Source organism: Choristoneura fumiferana, chromosome 10 (genome assembly GCF_025370935.1).
Source record: "Choristoneura fumiferana chromosome 10, NRCan_CFum_1, whole genome shotgun sequence".
Taxonomy (NCBI): Eukaryota; Metazoa; Arthropoda; class Insecta; order Lepidoptera; family Tortricidae; genus Choristoneura; species Choristoneura fumiferana.
Window position 1 is genome coordinate 20,132,516 of NC_133481.1, and position 14,825 is coordinate 20,147,340.

Genomic DNA, 14,825 nt, shown 5'->3' on the forward strand with positions numbered 1-14,825 from the left:
GTAACAGGTCCCCAGGACCAGTTCCTTCACCCTCGCCCATGCACTTCCAGTGATGGCGAATTGAGTCTAACTTCACTGCTTTTTTAAATTAAATTAATTTGAATTGTTTTGGTATTTTACCAATGCTTTTTATTAGGGTTCCGTAGCCAATGGATTCGTATGTATGTAAATACTTTATTGTACATAAAACACAAAAATAATACAAAAAGAAAACAACAAAAGAAAAGAGTACAAAGGCGAACTTATCCCTAAAAGGGATCTTTTCAAGCTAACCTAGAAAAGCTAAGCTAAGCTAGAAAAGGAAAACTTAAAGATAGGCGAACAGTAATTTATGCACAGTGAGAAGAAAGGAATAGGTATATAACATATAAATAAAAACACTTAATAAACAACAATTAGTATGACACACATATATATGTATATATTAATATATATGTTAGTATTATGTAATAAGTACTATGTCAGTAAGCAGATTAAATTAATTTTCATCAAATTCATCCACAACTAAATGACTAAGTACGTCGGTCGCTTGCCACGGCTTCAGTACCTTCGGCTTTAGAGCCAGCCGGCATGGCAAGGGACGATGGCAAGCGTCCAGACGGGGTCACCCTGGTGCCATGGAAGCTCGGTAGGGCCCTGATGTGGGACGCGACATGCGTTGATACTTTCGCTCTGTCCCACATCCAGGCAACTAGCTCACAAGCCGGCGCTGCGGCTGATCAGGCTCAAATACTCAAGCGTCGCAAGTACTCCTCCTTATTAAAGGATTACGAGTTTGCGGCGCTTGCTGTTGAGACCTTAGGGCCCTGGTCAGCCGACATGAAGTTTTTTATAAAGGCCCTGTCGTCCCGGTTGGTCGACGCTTCTGGGGACCCAAGAGCTGGTGCGTACTTATCCCAGCGGATCTCACTTGCGATCCAAAGGGGTAATGCGGCCAGCGTCATGGGAACCCTGCCACAGGCAGATCTATTAGACGGGGTATTCTTTTTATAATTTTTATTGTTACAGTTAGTTAAGCTATCTTAAGTTAGTTCTTTTTTATGTATGTAAACTCATAATTGTACAACTTTAAAAATTAATAAACAACTAAATTAACATAACCATATTTTAGACAAAAAGAATTAAATACTTTCGTTTCACCAATGAGACCCAGTGACCCCTGTTTTCTTTTGGCTGGGTAATATATTTTTTTGCATTCTACTTCAAAAATGTATTTTAATGCACAAAATACATAATTGTATTATATTGCACACGAATGTAATTTGCGTATCTCCTTATCGAATGTTTGGCTCTTGGGCTGCCCAAGTGCCCAGCACCAATCTTCCGCGTGTTTTTTACAATATTGCACAATATATTCACAACATTATGAAATAGGCGTAACACGTGTCGTGTTTGTGTTCGATATTTTTGATGGTTGCGTAAGCGCAGATAACTATAGTAATCGTCCATAGATCAATGCAATGGTGAATTAGGAGATACGTTATCTGATCCAACAAACTGGTCACTCCAGTTTGGCGCATTTATTGTAATTGTGTAAATTGTAATTGTTTATATATGAATAAATGATATCTATCTTCTTGTATCTATTTAAATTGAGCATCAAAAGAAATTGCTAGGATTTTATAACTTATAAGGAATTAATTTTGTTATGTTACTTGTACTATTATCTATTCTGAGGTTATATCTGCTATTTGTGTTTTTTCCATAAAATATGCAAGGGTAATAAGTGTACAATAGTACAGTCAACGTCATAAATAAGTGATCACTTTTGTACCTTTTCACTTTAACGTCATGTTTGAAAAGCAATACGAAATTGTATAACGACTGAAAGCGACAAGGTACAGAAATGATCACAATTATTTATGACATACGACTCCATTTTTAGGGCCGTTATGACGTGTCAGATATTTTTGCATGCTCCGCTGTGACAGATATTTAATGCAGTTAGTGTACAGTACGTCACTTAAATTTGGTCAGAAGAATACTCTTTCGAATAAAAAAAGAATTTTCAAAATCGCTCCACAATTGACTGAGTAATCGGTGAATATAAATAAAAAAATACAAACATTGGAACATAGAACGTCCTCCTTTTTTGAAGTCGGTTAAAAATAAAATAACAAAGCTTAATAAACTGACTCGCTTTTCCAAATCAGTATTTATTGATGAGTACAATACTTAATCGTATCCGCAGTAAAATTATACAGGACAAAATATCACTGACCGTAAAAAGCGATGAAAAAACTGTTAATTTAACCACAAGTTAAGTTGTAATTACAGTTAATTAGACCCTGGGCCGTGCATAGCCAAGTGGGTAATGAAGTAAACTATAACCACAACACTTAAATAGCTCCTTCAATAGTCGCCAGCTGGGGAGTTTCTCAGGGAATAATGTAATGGACGATGTTGTTGTAAAAAATGTTTGTTTGACGTACATTGATGTATCGGTGGTGATTTGGAACAATCGGATGTTAAACTGGTTAACGTCACATCTTTCTGTTTGAAGTCGCAGAAAGCTGCAAGAAGGACTAAGTGCCATATCAATTGGATGAATGCTATTGTCAGGAACCGAACTAATTTCTGTTCTTATTATTTTGTTATATATATACGATTTATCATAACCGTAAAATGACTTTGCAAGGTGTTGAATTAATATACTGAAAACAGTTTTTTTAATAAGAGTTATTTAATGAATTAATAATCCTTTCATCATTTATTATCTAATACCATATATATTTGCAGGTGATAGGACCTTGTGCAAGGTCCGCCCGGATTGCTACCACCATCTTGCTCGCTAATCCTGCCGTGAAGCAGCCGTGCTTGCACTGTTGTTTCGGCGTGGAGAGTAAGACAGCCGGTGAAATTACTGGCACGTGAGGTATCCCATCTTAGGCCTCTAGGTTGGCAACTCGTCTGCAATACCCCTGGTGTCGCAGATGTTTATGGGCGGTGCTGATCTTTTACCATGAGGAGACCCACTTGCTCGTTTTCCATCCAGTCGAATAAAAAAAATACCTGAATAATTTATAAAATAAAAAATAAATAAAAATAAACCGGATAACGGCCAGTTTTAAATTATCAAATTAGTACGTGTAACCTCGCTAAAATATTTAATTGACGTATCTTGCATTCGTACTTTTAGACTGACCACAGTAAAAAAGGGAGGGAAACACACACAATCTGATTTAAAATATAGTATAATCAATTCTGAGCAATTTGACTTAAGGTTTTCAATAATTTAATTAACACTTTGTAAAAGGCTCAGACGTCGGAAAAATTCAAAATTCGCCGCGTTGTACACAAAAGGGTCGTAAGAGTCGCCTTACATCAGCCCTTCGTTGTTTCCGTAATATAATAATCCACTCACGTATGCAAGCGATTAAACGGTCGGCTCCCGGTTATTACGGCCCTAGTAGCAAATGCTTCCGTAATTTGTCGTCAGAAAACTGTTATTTGGAGTTGTTGGGGACTCTTCGCCGATTAATAATTTAGTAGGTGTTCAGGTTTTTTATGGGTTTGGGTAAATATGGAATACTAGATTTTGCTCGCGGTTTTGGTCTAGAGTCCTAAAACGTGCAAGAAAATTTGTGCAAGTTGTATTATATTACCAAACCATGTTGTTCAACCGCTGTCCTTGATGTGAATAAACAACGGTTGCTCGGCGAATGACAATATATTTAAATTTGACACCCTTTTTATACTTGCTAGGAAAAATCTCGCCAGCGCGATTCAGGTTGATTTAATTTCCCGTACAGCGACATCTATCGGCACATAAACTAATCAAAATACATATTACGGCTATACACATGGATCGCTCAGTTAAGTTAGACCTGACAGAAAAATCTTGCAGGCTGCAATACATTTTTGCGGGTACCTAATGGTAATTGATCACCGCCGCCCATGGACACCTACAGCATTATTAGGACTGCGGGTGCGTTGCTGGCCTAAAAGGGGGGGGGGGGGCTAAAGGAGGCATACATTGCGAAACCATTAAAGCTTACGAGATTAAAGTGGTCAATCGAGAGCCGCAATGTAATGTAACTTGCAAGATTTTTCTTGCAAGTAAACTGAGCTTTACTCGTAAGTACTCGTAGGTAAACTAGTTTCTAATGATTTAACTTACACTGCAATTCTTAACTGAATTTAAGAGTTAAATTGAAATTGTGGGGTTTTATCAAATTTCCTTGACATTCGAATATTGGACTTAAAACTAAACCAAGTTAGACAAGCACGAGATGATACATGACGTACAATTAAACCTAAAGAGCAGTGCAGCTTAGTTTACAAAAGCAAAAATATTGATTGCGTCATAAATTCTTTACTTATTACATTACAAGAAGAACACCCGGGTAAAAATTCGTGTTTTCAGACTTACCTAGTGTCTACGATTTTGGATAAAAGTAGTCTATCTGTTACTACATAATATCATCTCTATGTACACACTTGGATTTATAATTATTATTGGGATTTTGACTTTGGTGGTGGCAGAAAAGGAGGAGTAGAGCTGGTTGAATATTATTACAGTGATGCCTTTGAATAAAGTCAAAGGATAACAAAAACACTCTATTTATCAAGTTATCTCATATGTTTATGTTCTCCGATTAACGTATCACACATTGTTTAAATACAAACATAAAATTTAATGCCGAGTCATTTGTGTTTGCGACCAAATTTTAAGGGTCACTTTTTATACAACTTTGTATCTTCTTATCTTCTTTCAATTTTATGAAGATGTTTCTTATATTAAGATTCTTGATATATGTTGATGATATATTACTTATGTAGCGTTATTAGCGTAGCCATTTGAAGTGGGTTTTGTTGTCCGAAAAACTGCAAAATTAAAATGATAGTTTCAAAGCACATGAATGAAATATATTTTTCACTTCTCATGCTCGTAAAGTTCGTGTTTATGCTGTATCTAGGCGACATAAAATAACTTTTTATGCTCTAGTGCATAAAATAAAATCTTCCTCTAATACCAACTCAAGACCAAGATAATCTCAGGTGTCAACAGCCACAAACAAAAAATTAAGTTTCTATTAATTTTTTAATTTATATTAAACTAAAAATTAATCAAATCAATCATTAGCGATCCCTTCAAATAGCGAACCTACTGTGTTAAAAATAAAGTTGTGTTAAATACTTGTGATGTATAGGTACATATCATTTAATAATATTGTAAATCTGTTTAAAAAATATATACCAATCAATCATAATGAATCAGTAAAATTAAAATAATAGAATTATTATAATAACGCATAAAAAATAAAAGGTACATAGAAAGTGAATCATTGTTTCCACTGTTGCTATTTCATTTCCTCGCCATCGAAGTGAAAAGCTGAGTGTAAAACTCGAGCATTAAACCCATTTTCCCCTCAACGTTTCTATCCACCCTCGCCGTACCGGCTCGGGTGGCTATATGAACGCCTCGGGTAAAATGGCCCGTTATATGCTCTTGTTGTACAATCTACTATTTTCATACTCAGTCCATTTCTCATGGGAATCTCATCGGCGCAGCGCAGCAGCAACCAATTCAAAATAACAATAACTTCTCAAATTAAATATTTGTAACGACTTTACAAGTAATATCCTTAAGAAAAGTCCATGAGAACCACTTGCGAGGGTATCCACACGTTGTAGAGTGTCCAGGAGCAGCGTGGGGGAGCTGGCTGTTCCCCGCCGAGCGTTGTCACCCCACTGAGCCCATAAGTGGGTGTTCGAAAGCAATTTGCAGATTTTGACGGTGTCAATGAAGCGAATTTCTTCTAAGTACTTTAACACTGTAAGATTGTAACAAAAGATTTTTTTGCTATGCATTCATTAGGTACTTATACGTTTTCATGATATTTCCTAGATATTTCCACATTTTTTTTGTTTAGCAACCATGAGCTTTCAGTTTTTAAATATTTCGTTCCAGGCCATATGCAATATGCACCGAATTATAAAGTTAAAGTAAAACTCGCTTTTGCCCACGATTTCGTCTATTGCAATCCCGCAATAGACGAAATCGGAAAAAAAATCCGGCATAAAAACTGTCATATCCCTCCCAAGGTCTCAAACTAGATCGATTGATTTGTGGCATGGATATATATTTGGAACAAATAATGACTGAACTAACCTACAAAGGACAAAAAACGCAAAACAAAAACTTATTAATTTTAACTATCTTCAAAATGTTTAACCAATTTTTTTCACCCAGAGGTAGTGCATTGGCAAAAAGGTTACGTCCGGTTAAATTCAGTTCACATTTTTTTTACAATATTAATCTAATTGACCGATGACAAAGACAGTCTTATCAACTATTAGAGGTTACATCGCATATCACAGTCTCTTTGTCGTGCCTTATAATTGAGTACCTACCATTAAAACAGTCAGAAGCGCGCTTCGGCCATGATCGGGACGCCTGCCTACTCCCACGCCGATCGGCAATCTATAATTCAACAGTAATGGCAACTTCTATGATTTACTTACGCCGTACTGTCGTTTCAGCAAAATATTTTTTTATTCGACTAGATGGCAAACGAGCAAGTGGGTCTCCTGATGGTAAGAGATCACCACCGCCCATAAACATCTGCAACACCAGGGGTATTGCAGACGCGTTGCCAACCTAGACGCCTAAGATGGGATACCTCACGTGCCAGTAACTTCACCGGCTGTCTTACTCTCCACGCCGAAACACAACAGTGCAAGCACTGTTGCTTCACGGCAGGATTAGCGTAGCGAGCAAGATGGTGGTAGCAATCCGGGCGGACCTTGCACAAAGTCCTACCACCTGCATTTTTCGCCAAACTTCACTTCCAAAAAAACTTATCGCAGTAGTTTCATTTCCCAGACGAATCTTTAGCATATTAACATTTCGCATTTTATTCATTTGGTCAAATTATCATTTGGCATAATTTTACATTGTCAAGTTTTATTATGACAAACGTTTATTAAGCAAACGTTTTTTTTGGCTAATATTATATTCCAAAAAAATGTTTGTTCAAAATAACACTTCGCACACGATCCAACCACAGAAAACAACTGCTACCAGAAAAGTAGATTAGATTAGGTTAAAACTGCATCCCCCACAGAAACGAACTGCTACCAGAAAAGTAGGTTATTATGCCATGCAATATTTTGGGAAGAGTGCTTTATGCCAAACGATACATTTTACTAAATACTTAATACTTGGTAATATGAAACATGACTATGTAATTATTTTTAAAACAAAAATGTGCAAACTTTGGGAAAAGTTTTTTGCCCAGACATTAGTAATCCTTTACTTACAACTACGAAATAGATAGTGCCACGAAAGTCGCAGTGAATGATTATACACCGTTACAAGAACTGATTGCACAAAAGGAAAATCTTCTTCTTTTCTCTTAAAATATGGCTTTTCTGTTCTAATTAATAGGACAATTTCGCCAGTGTCAAGATAAACTCTCTTTGAGAGGGACGTTGTACGGTGATTGTAGTTTTTGCAACTTGATAGTAAAATTCCAGAAACCACGTGGAGACAACTTGCGCATTAAAAATGACAGACACGAGAGCAATATATAATTTTGGGATCAGTGTTCACTGTTAAGGTTAATCACAATCAAAATTATACTTCAACTAGCCAAAGAAACAGAAATAGCAAAATTAGATATTGTCTACATCCGCCATGTTCGAATGCTACAAATCGAATCCAAAGGTGAATGAATGAAATGAATTAGTATGAGTAAATGTCAAAATCTCGCTGTCATTACATTACATGTTCGTGTGTGCGTGACCTCAACTATGATGGCTTATGTAAAATTTGACATCGATTTCGTTTAGAATAATTAATTCGACAGGTGCTTTACTTAACATGTCGTTTTATGTTAAGCCGAAGCAAAGATCGCTTACATCTTTCACAAAGCCTGTATGTCCTGTTGGCCTATTTTGTAAATATTGGGCAAGCCGATCGGAATAGGGTTCTATGAACGCTTCACCACTGCTATGTAGGTAAAAATACTTATATGTAACTTTCCCACGAACGTCGACAAGTAAAATAGGAAAAACAGGAAAGCTTAAAGTTCCATTTTAAACACTGGCTAAAATCAAAAAGTCGTCTGAGAAATATAAAATGGCGAACGTTTTTATAAAAAATAATAATGATCAAACATATATCTATTGTCAAGAAGACATTAATATCTAAGGCGTATTATAAAATTAATTTTATATCATGGACAGGGAAATATGGAAATAATCCTGATCCGCATTGGCAATCTATCACTTCAAACAGCGAATTTACTGTTAAAAATGTAGTTGTGTTAAATACTGTAAAAAACATTGCTAAATAAATAAATAAAATCTTGTTTATTCGTGCAGCATTGACACATTTGGTTAGTAATATTAAAAATTTAAAACAAAAAGCATTGTAAAGTCTGCTTTAAAAAATATGATTCTCCTCATCTCATCAAAAGTATTTCCGAACTGGCGGTATTTTTTTTGACATTCGTAATTGCTTGTCGTACAAGTCGAGCAAAATAAAGGCACTGCAATACTATACTTTTCTAAAATACAGGGTGTCTTAAAATGAATCCGAAAATTCAGAGGTTACCACTATTTACATTAAACTACACAATTATCAGTTTGTATGTTTGGCAAAAGTTATCGTCTGATAATTAATAATTCACTGATATATAATAAAATATTTTATATCACACTTCCGTCCGTAATGCACGGACGGAGGTCATTATGTTTATGATCAATACGTCATCGTTATTTGAATCATTTCCTAAGGCTTGTACTTTAAAATCATTCTATACATACAATAAATCATGTACCGAAATGTGAAAGCGTGTGTTTGTATGTTTGTCCGTCTTTCACGTCGAAACGGAGCGATGGATCGACGTGATTTGTGGCATAGGGATATTTTATGGACCAGAGAGTGACCTAGGCTACTTTTTATCCCGAAAAAATGAACAGTTCCCGAGGGAACAGCGCGCGATAACCGGATTTCAGGCGGGCGAAGCCGCAGGCAAAAGCTAGTTGTAATATAATTTTTGTTTTGAAAAAATTACCTGTTACGATTCTTGTGGCGTATTCTACTTGGCAATAATGGTCTTCCTGAAAACGCTGCTAATATAAAAAAAAACATGTATAAGACATTTGACTTGTAAAAGATACTTTTGTGACCTACTCACAGAAGTACTTTATTGTAATATAACGAAGTAACCAATTACCTAATTACATTTATTAGTAACAAAAATATACATAAAAATACATTAAAATTAGACTATTTAAAAATATGATAAAAGTAAACAAACTAATATTTTGTTGTATAACTGGCTAATCAAATGTTTTAAATTTCTTATTCTTTACTATACATTGTATTCTATCTGATGTACGTTTGTCACTTCAATAAACAAAGTCAAATACAACATTCGTTATCAGCACGAAACTCTATATTTAACTGAGTATTACTTATAAAAGCTATATATTCTTTATAAAAAGTGAATCTACTAGTTTTTTCCAGTATGTGCGTTTATAAAATTATGAAAATCTGTGAAAATTTTCAATAGTTCACGAAGATATTTTCATACTATTTTTGTTGTGACATAAACAGCTGTGCGTAGTAAATATGGCAAATAATTCGATTTCTGCCATAAAAACCACTCATAACAGAGATGGTTATTCCGTATGGGAATTTCAAAATGCGTATGTACCTTATGCATGAAGAGTTGATGGAGACGATCATCGGATATTCTGATAATAGTAACATTCCTACTGAGGTAAAATCACGTAACGATCAGAAGGCGTTATCGAAAATATGTCTCACTTTAGATGGTATGGAATAACTCATGTAAGGTCATGCAAAACAGCCAAGGAAGCTTGGGATGCTCTTTCGTCCGCTTACGAGGACAAGGTTTAGGGCGACGTATAAGCCTCGAACGGAAACTGTACAGGTACTGTCTTTGATGATTTTTTGATTCCAATATAGAGACGTACATAAATGCTGTCATGTCAACTGTGCAAATTTTAGCCGACATTGGCAAAATTATGGAAGATGCTTCAATAGCTGCGATTCTTCTTGGAGTTTAAGTCCTCAATATGCACCTTTAGTAATGGCTTTTGGAAAATTCCAACATAGACATTACAGTTGGATTTAATTAAGACCAAATTATTGAATGAATGAATAAACAGCTATAGATAACCAGGTACTGCTCTTCGTACACGAATGAACCAGAACAAACTTCTACATCCAAACCGAAGAAACCTATTGTGTGTTACGACTGCATGGAGCCAGGACATAAGCGTCCAGATTGTCCCCTAAAAAGGACAAGGAAGAAGAGACCGTAAATCACAAAAATTCTCTATGTGCACTGAATGTCAATGACGGATTTTTTTATTTTTTTATTTATTTATTCAAGAACAATATACATTGTGTTTGAAATCATAATGGGTACTAGACAAAAATGCATAACCCATATAAGTAATAACATAATCAAAACAAAACAATAGAACACATAATAACATTGTCAATCAAAAATTTCTAAAATGTCATTACAATTAATATTAATATATAAGAAGAAAAATTTCAATCAATCAATTTAATTCATTCTTAAACAAATTTTGCAATATTACCTGTAGCACAAAAACGAATGCGTAAGAAATATTGTCCGCAGGTATGTAGCAGGCTAATTGTAATGGCATCCATTAAGTCGAATTGTTACATTTGTAGTAATCTTCAATAGAATAAAAACACTTCTCCACAAAAATTTTTTTAGTTTGTTCTTAATATGTGTCCATCTACTAGTGACTTAAGGCCAACTGGCAACTTGTTAAAAAGAAAACCTCCTGGTAGCCTGCAGTGTGTTTAACTATTTTAAGTTTAGTATTAATTGAACGTGGCAAGTCCTTCCTCCTCGTAGCCAAGCGCCTGTGCCTTTCTTCAGGAGTCTCTATGTCTGTTATGTGCTTAACTAAATCCGTCAGAACTACAAGTATGTATAGACACGGAACAGTGAGGATCCCGTACTTCAAAAAAATATTCCCTACAGGATGTTCTTTGAGGAATTCTAGCTATAGTTCTAATAGCCCTTTTTTGAGAAACAAAGGCCATTTTGATGTTGTATTTATAACTGTTTCCCAGAACTTTATACTGTACCTCAACCTAGACTCCACCAATGCGTAATAGACCATCTTGAGTTGGGACAATTTTGCCTCATCCCTAAGACTGCGAAGGGCATAACATGCAGAACTTACAGAATTTGCTATTTCCGAGAGTTCAAATTTCCAATTTAGGCTTGAGTCAATGTGGACACCAAGAAATTTCACTGTTTCCTTCTGATCAATTGTGACATCATTTGAGAGAACCCTCAGCACATCCTTGTTGTTCGAAGTCGTTTTGAAAACTAAAACACTGGTTTTACTGCAGTTCAACTCAAGGTCGTTGACACCAAACCAAGAGTGAAAAGCCTTCATTGCGTCATTAGCCTTATCATTTAACAGTTCACAGTTTCTGCTGATATGATAGCATTCGTGTCATCCGCAAAAACACGAGCTCAGTCTCAGGAATAGTGTTTTCCATGTAAGGTATGAGATCATTTGTAAAAATTATGAAAAAAATAGGCCCTAATATGGAACCCTGTGGGACTCCCTTTTCTAAAAGGGTCATTTTAGAGTTATGTGTACTTTCCTCGCCATCTTGTACCCATTTAATTTGAACAAATTGTTTTCTGTTTTTTAGATACGAACTAAAAAGAGACAACACCTTGCCTCTAACCCCATAGTGCTCTAGTTTTGCCAGCAAGATATTATGGTTGACAGTATCAAAAGCTGAGCTCAGGTCCAGAAATAAGCCAGCGACTTTTCTCCTATTGTTCATTTGAATAGTTATATCTCTAATAAGAGTAGTGATTGCCTCGTTTGTGCCTTTGCCCTTCTGATATCCAAACTGTCGCGGGCTCAAAATATTGTGCTGATAAAGGTGCTTCATCAACCTGTCCTTCATTACTCTTTCCAGAATCTTTGAGACTGTTGGCAGAAGAGAGATGGGTCTTTGGTTTCTTGGATCTAGTACAGAACCTTTCTTGTGTATTGGAAGGACTTTCGCTATCTTGAACTGGTCCGGGAATATTCCTGAATCAATACACTCGTTGAAGAGATAGGCCAATGGTTCTGCGAGTATTTCAATATTTTCTTTAATGATAGTTATTGGAATCTCGTCATATCCACTCGAGGTCTTAGGTTTTAACTTTCTTACTATAAAGCTAACTTCTACCGGACTTACATGTTCAAAAGTCATATCATGCTGCACTTTAGAAACATGAGACTGCAACAGTGAAAGAGCTCTGTTTGATTTATCAATCGTGCCCCTTTTTTGGTAAAATTTTCTAAGAGGATGGCACAAACGTCCCCAGGATTATTCACTAGTTTTGTGGTTCCATTTTCCTGTTCTATTTTTAAACCAGATTATTTCTTTCTGTTTTTGTAATCTTATTACGATGTTTTTTGTACGATCTTCCATATTTCCTTCTTTGAGTCCTTTGCATTTTCTATCTGAGTCTGAACCGTCAGTCTCTTCGCGTTTCTTATTACACGTTTATAAATGGTCATATATTTCTTCTTATATCTTGTAATTGAGTCCTCATTATCAAGACCAGATACTCTGTGGGTCACCAGGAAACGTTTCATTTTGCTCGAGACTTTTATTCCCTTTGTCACCCATTTTAATTTGGAGTCTATCCCCACAGACTGTTTGATTTTTTTTTTCCCTGAAACTATTCTTGAAAACCTTCTCAAGTTTATTGATAAAATTGTTTATTCCTATATTTAACCACTCCTCTCTTAACAATTCTTGGAAAAAGTTTTGTTTTCCAAGAGTACCAAGTCTTCTAACTACTTTCACCAGAGTTTTGTCGTTTTTTAATGTCCCTTCTTTTCCACAGCTATAATTCAAGAAGTCCCGCATGACCATCCGCGAGTCCGTTATGGTCCACTATAGGAGAAGTAACCCAGGGATCAGGCAAATTAGTCAAGATGTTGTCTAAGCACGATTGTGAGTCATTCCGAATGAAAGTAGCAGTATCGATAAGGGCCTAAAGTTATAGGATGCAAGTAACGATAGAAAATCCACTACCTTTTTGTCTATCCTCATCAAATTGATGTTGAAATCACCGCAAATGAGACACTTCCTGTCAAAAAAGTGCTCAAGAAGCTGACCAAGATGGTCCATGAATTTGTCGAAATTGGCATCAACCGGGTTTCGATAACAACATACTAAGTTTACATCCGTATCACAATCCCTGATGCCACACACTTCAAAAATTCATCTTTATACAATTTCTTACATATCGAAAGCTCCACATACTTTCTGCTTATTTTAGCTAAAATTAGTGAACCGCCTCTTTTTCTTTTTGACCGGATATTAAACGTTGCCATTTGGTAACCTTCTATTCTAAGGAGAGGCGCCGAAATCGTATTCAGGAAGTGTTCACAGATGCAAACATAATGCTTTATATCAGGAAGACTGTTCAGATATAGTTCCAATTCGTCTTTCTTGTTTGCAATGCCACACAAGTTTTGAAAAATAATAACCTAACTCTGTATGCGTTTTTTTAACGGTATTTTTACTGTTTAATGACTTTTCTCTAAAAAGAAGAACTGACTATGTGAACATTATCAGGATTTGAAGGACTGAACGGCACCTAGCTGAAAATCCTCAAATACGCTTTTGGTCTGTGAAATAGATAAACTGGTATTCTCCGAAGTAAGCTCATTTACATGATGTGCTAGGTCCTTAAATATAATTGACAGTGACTTGTTGTTAATACTACCGCTCCTAGACCAAAACATGTCACTTGAGTATTTAAGGTTTTTGCTCGAGTCTACCAAAAGGCATATTCGAGCATCACAATATCAATGTATAGTAATTTATTGAACAGCTCTATTCTTTTATTGAATAAATTACAGTTATTTTTTAACTTAAATGTAGGTGTGCAAATTATTACATTTGTGTATGACACAGGAAATAATTTATCTCTAATTAAGGATACAAGTTTTTGATAGTCATGTGTTTTCTGAAAATCTTCGTTTCCTATTAGGATAAGACAGGCATCCTGCATAGTGAAATATTTCAGTTTGCTCTCTATGCCTTCCAACAATTTAGCTACACCTCCGCGAGGATAAATGTAGTGACATATCTTATGTGTGCCAAAATGCTTCAGCTGTCTTGAGCACGGAGTTTTCGTTGTTGCTGCTAATTATGCACAACTTCGGCCGGGACTGTTTGTCCTTACTCTGTATTTTCCTTTCAGGAATTGGGTCTTTATTTGTGGTAGGACTTGTTAAGTTTTTGTTGTAGATTGACCTCCGTATTGTTTCGGCGTTGACGACGTTATAGTCGGACCCTTAAATACTGCCGTGTTTTATTGTGTCATTTGTACCATTTTTCAGTGGAGAAGTCTCAGGTGTATGTTCCGAAGAATAACTCGAAGCCTGTAGCTTTTCTAGTTCAGTGGAGAAGTCTCAGGTGTATGTTCCGAAGAATAACTTAGTTCCTTAGTTCCGAAGAATAGATTAGAGCGTGATAAATGGTTTATTGATTCTGGAGGCTTCAGCACACATGACGTCACGAGCGGATTGGATGAATTGTGAGAAGTTCGTTTATTGGGACTGTAACGGCATTGCAAAATGGAGATGTACTGCCCAGTAAACGGCATTGGAGATATTTCTATCACCACTTGCGGTCAGAATACTAATATAAAGAGATTACTGATGTGGTTCATGCGTACCGAACTTGAATTCTAATCTTATTTCAGTAAAGAAGGCAGTAGATAAAGGTTTTAACGTAGTTTTTGATAAACTGGTTGTAATTT

At 35.9% G+C, this 14,825-nt stretch overlaps 1 protein-coding gene across 1 annotated transcript in view; it reads left to right on the forward strand.

Annotated features, from left to right (window-relative positions):
* The first annotated feature begins 570 nt into the window (after positions 1–570).
* LOC141431784 (lipase 3-like) overlaps positions 571–14,825 on the forward strand; it is a 34,269-nt gene continuing 20,014 nt past the window's right edge. The window contains exon 1 of the mRNA XM_074092964.1: positions 571–687. Coding sequence (XP_073949065.1) covers positions 571–687 — 117 coding nt within the window. The remainder of the gene's footprint in view (positions 688–14,825) is intronic.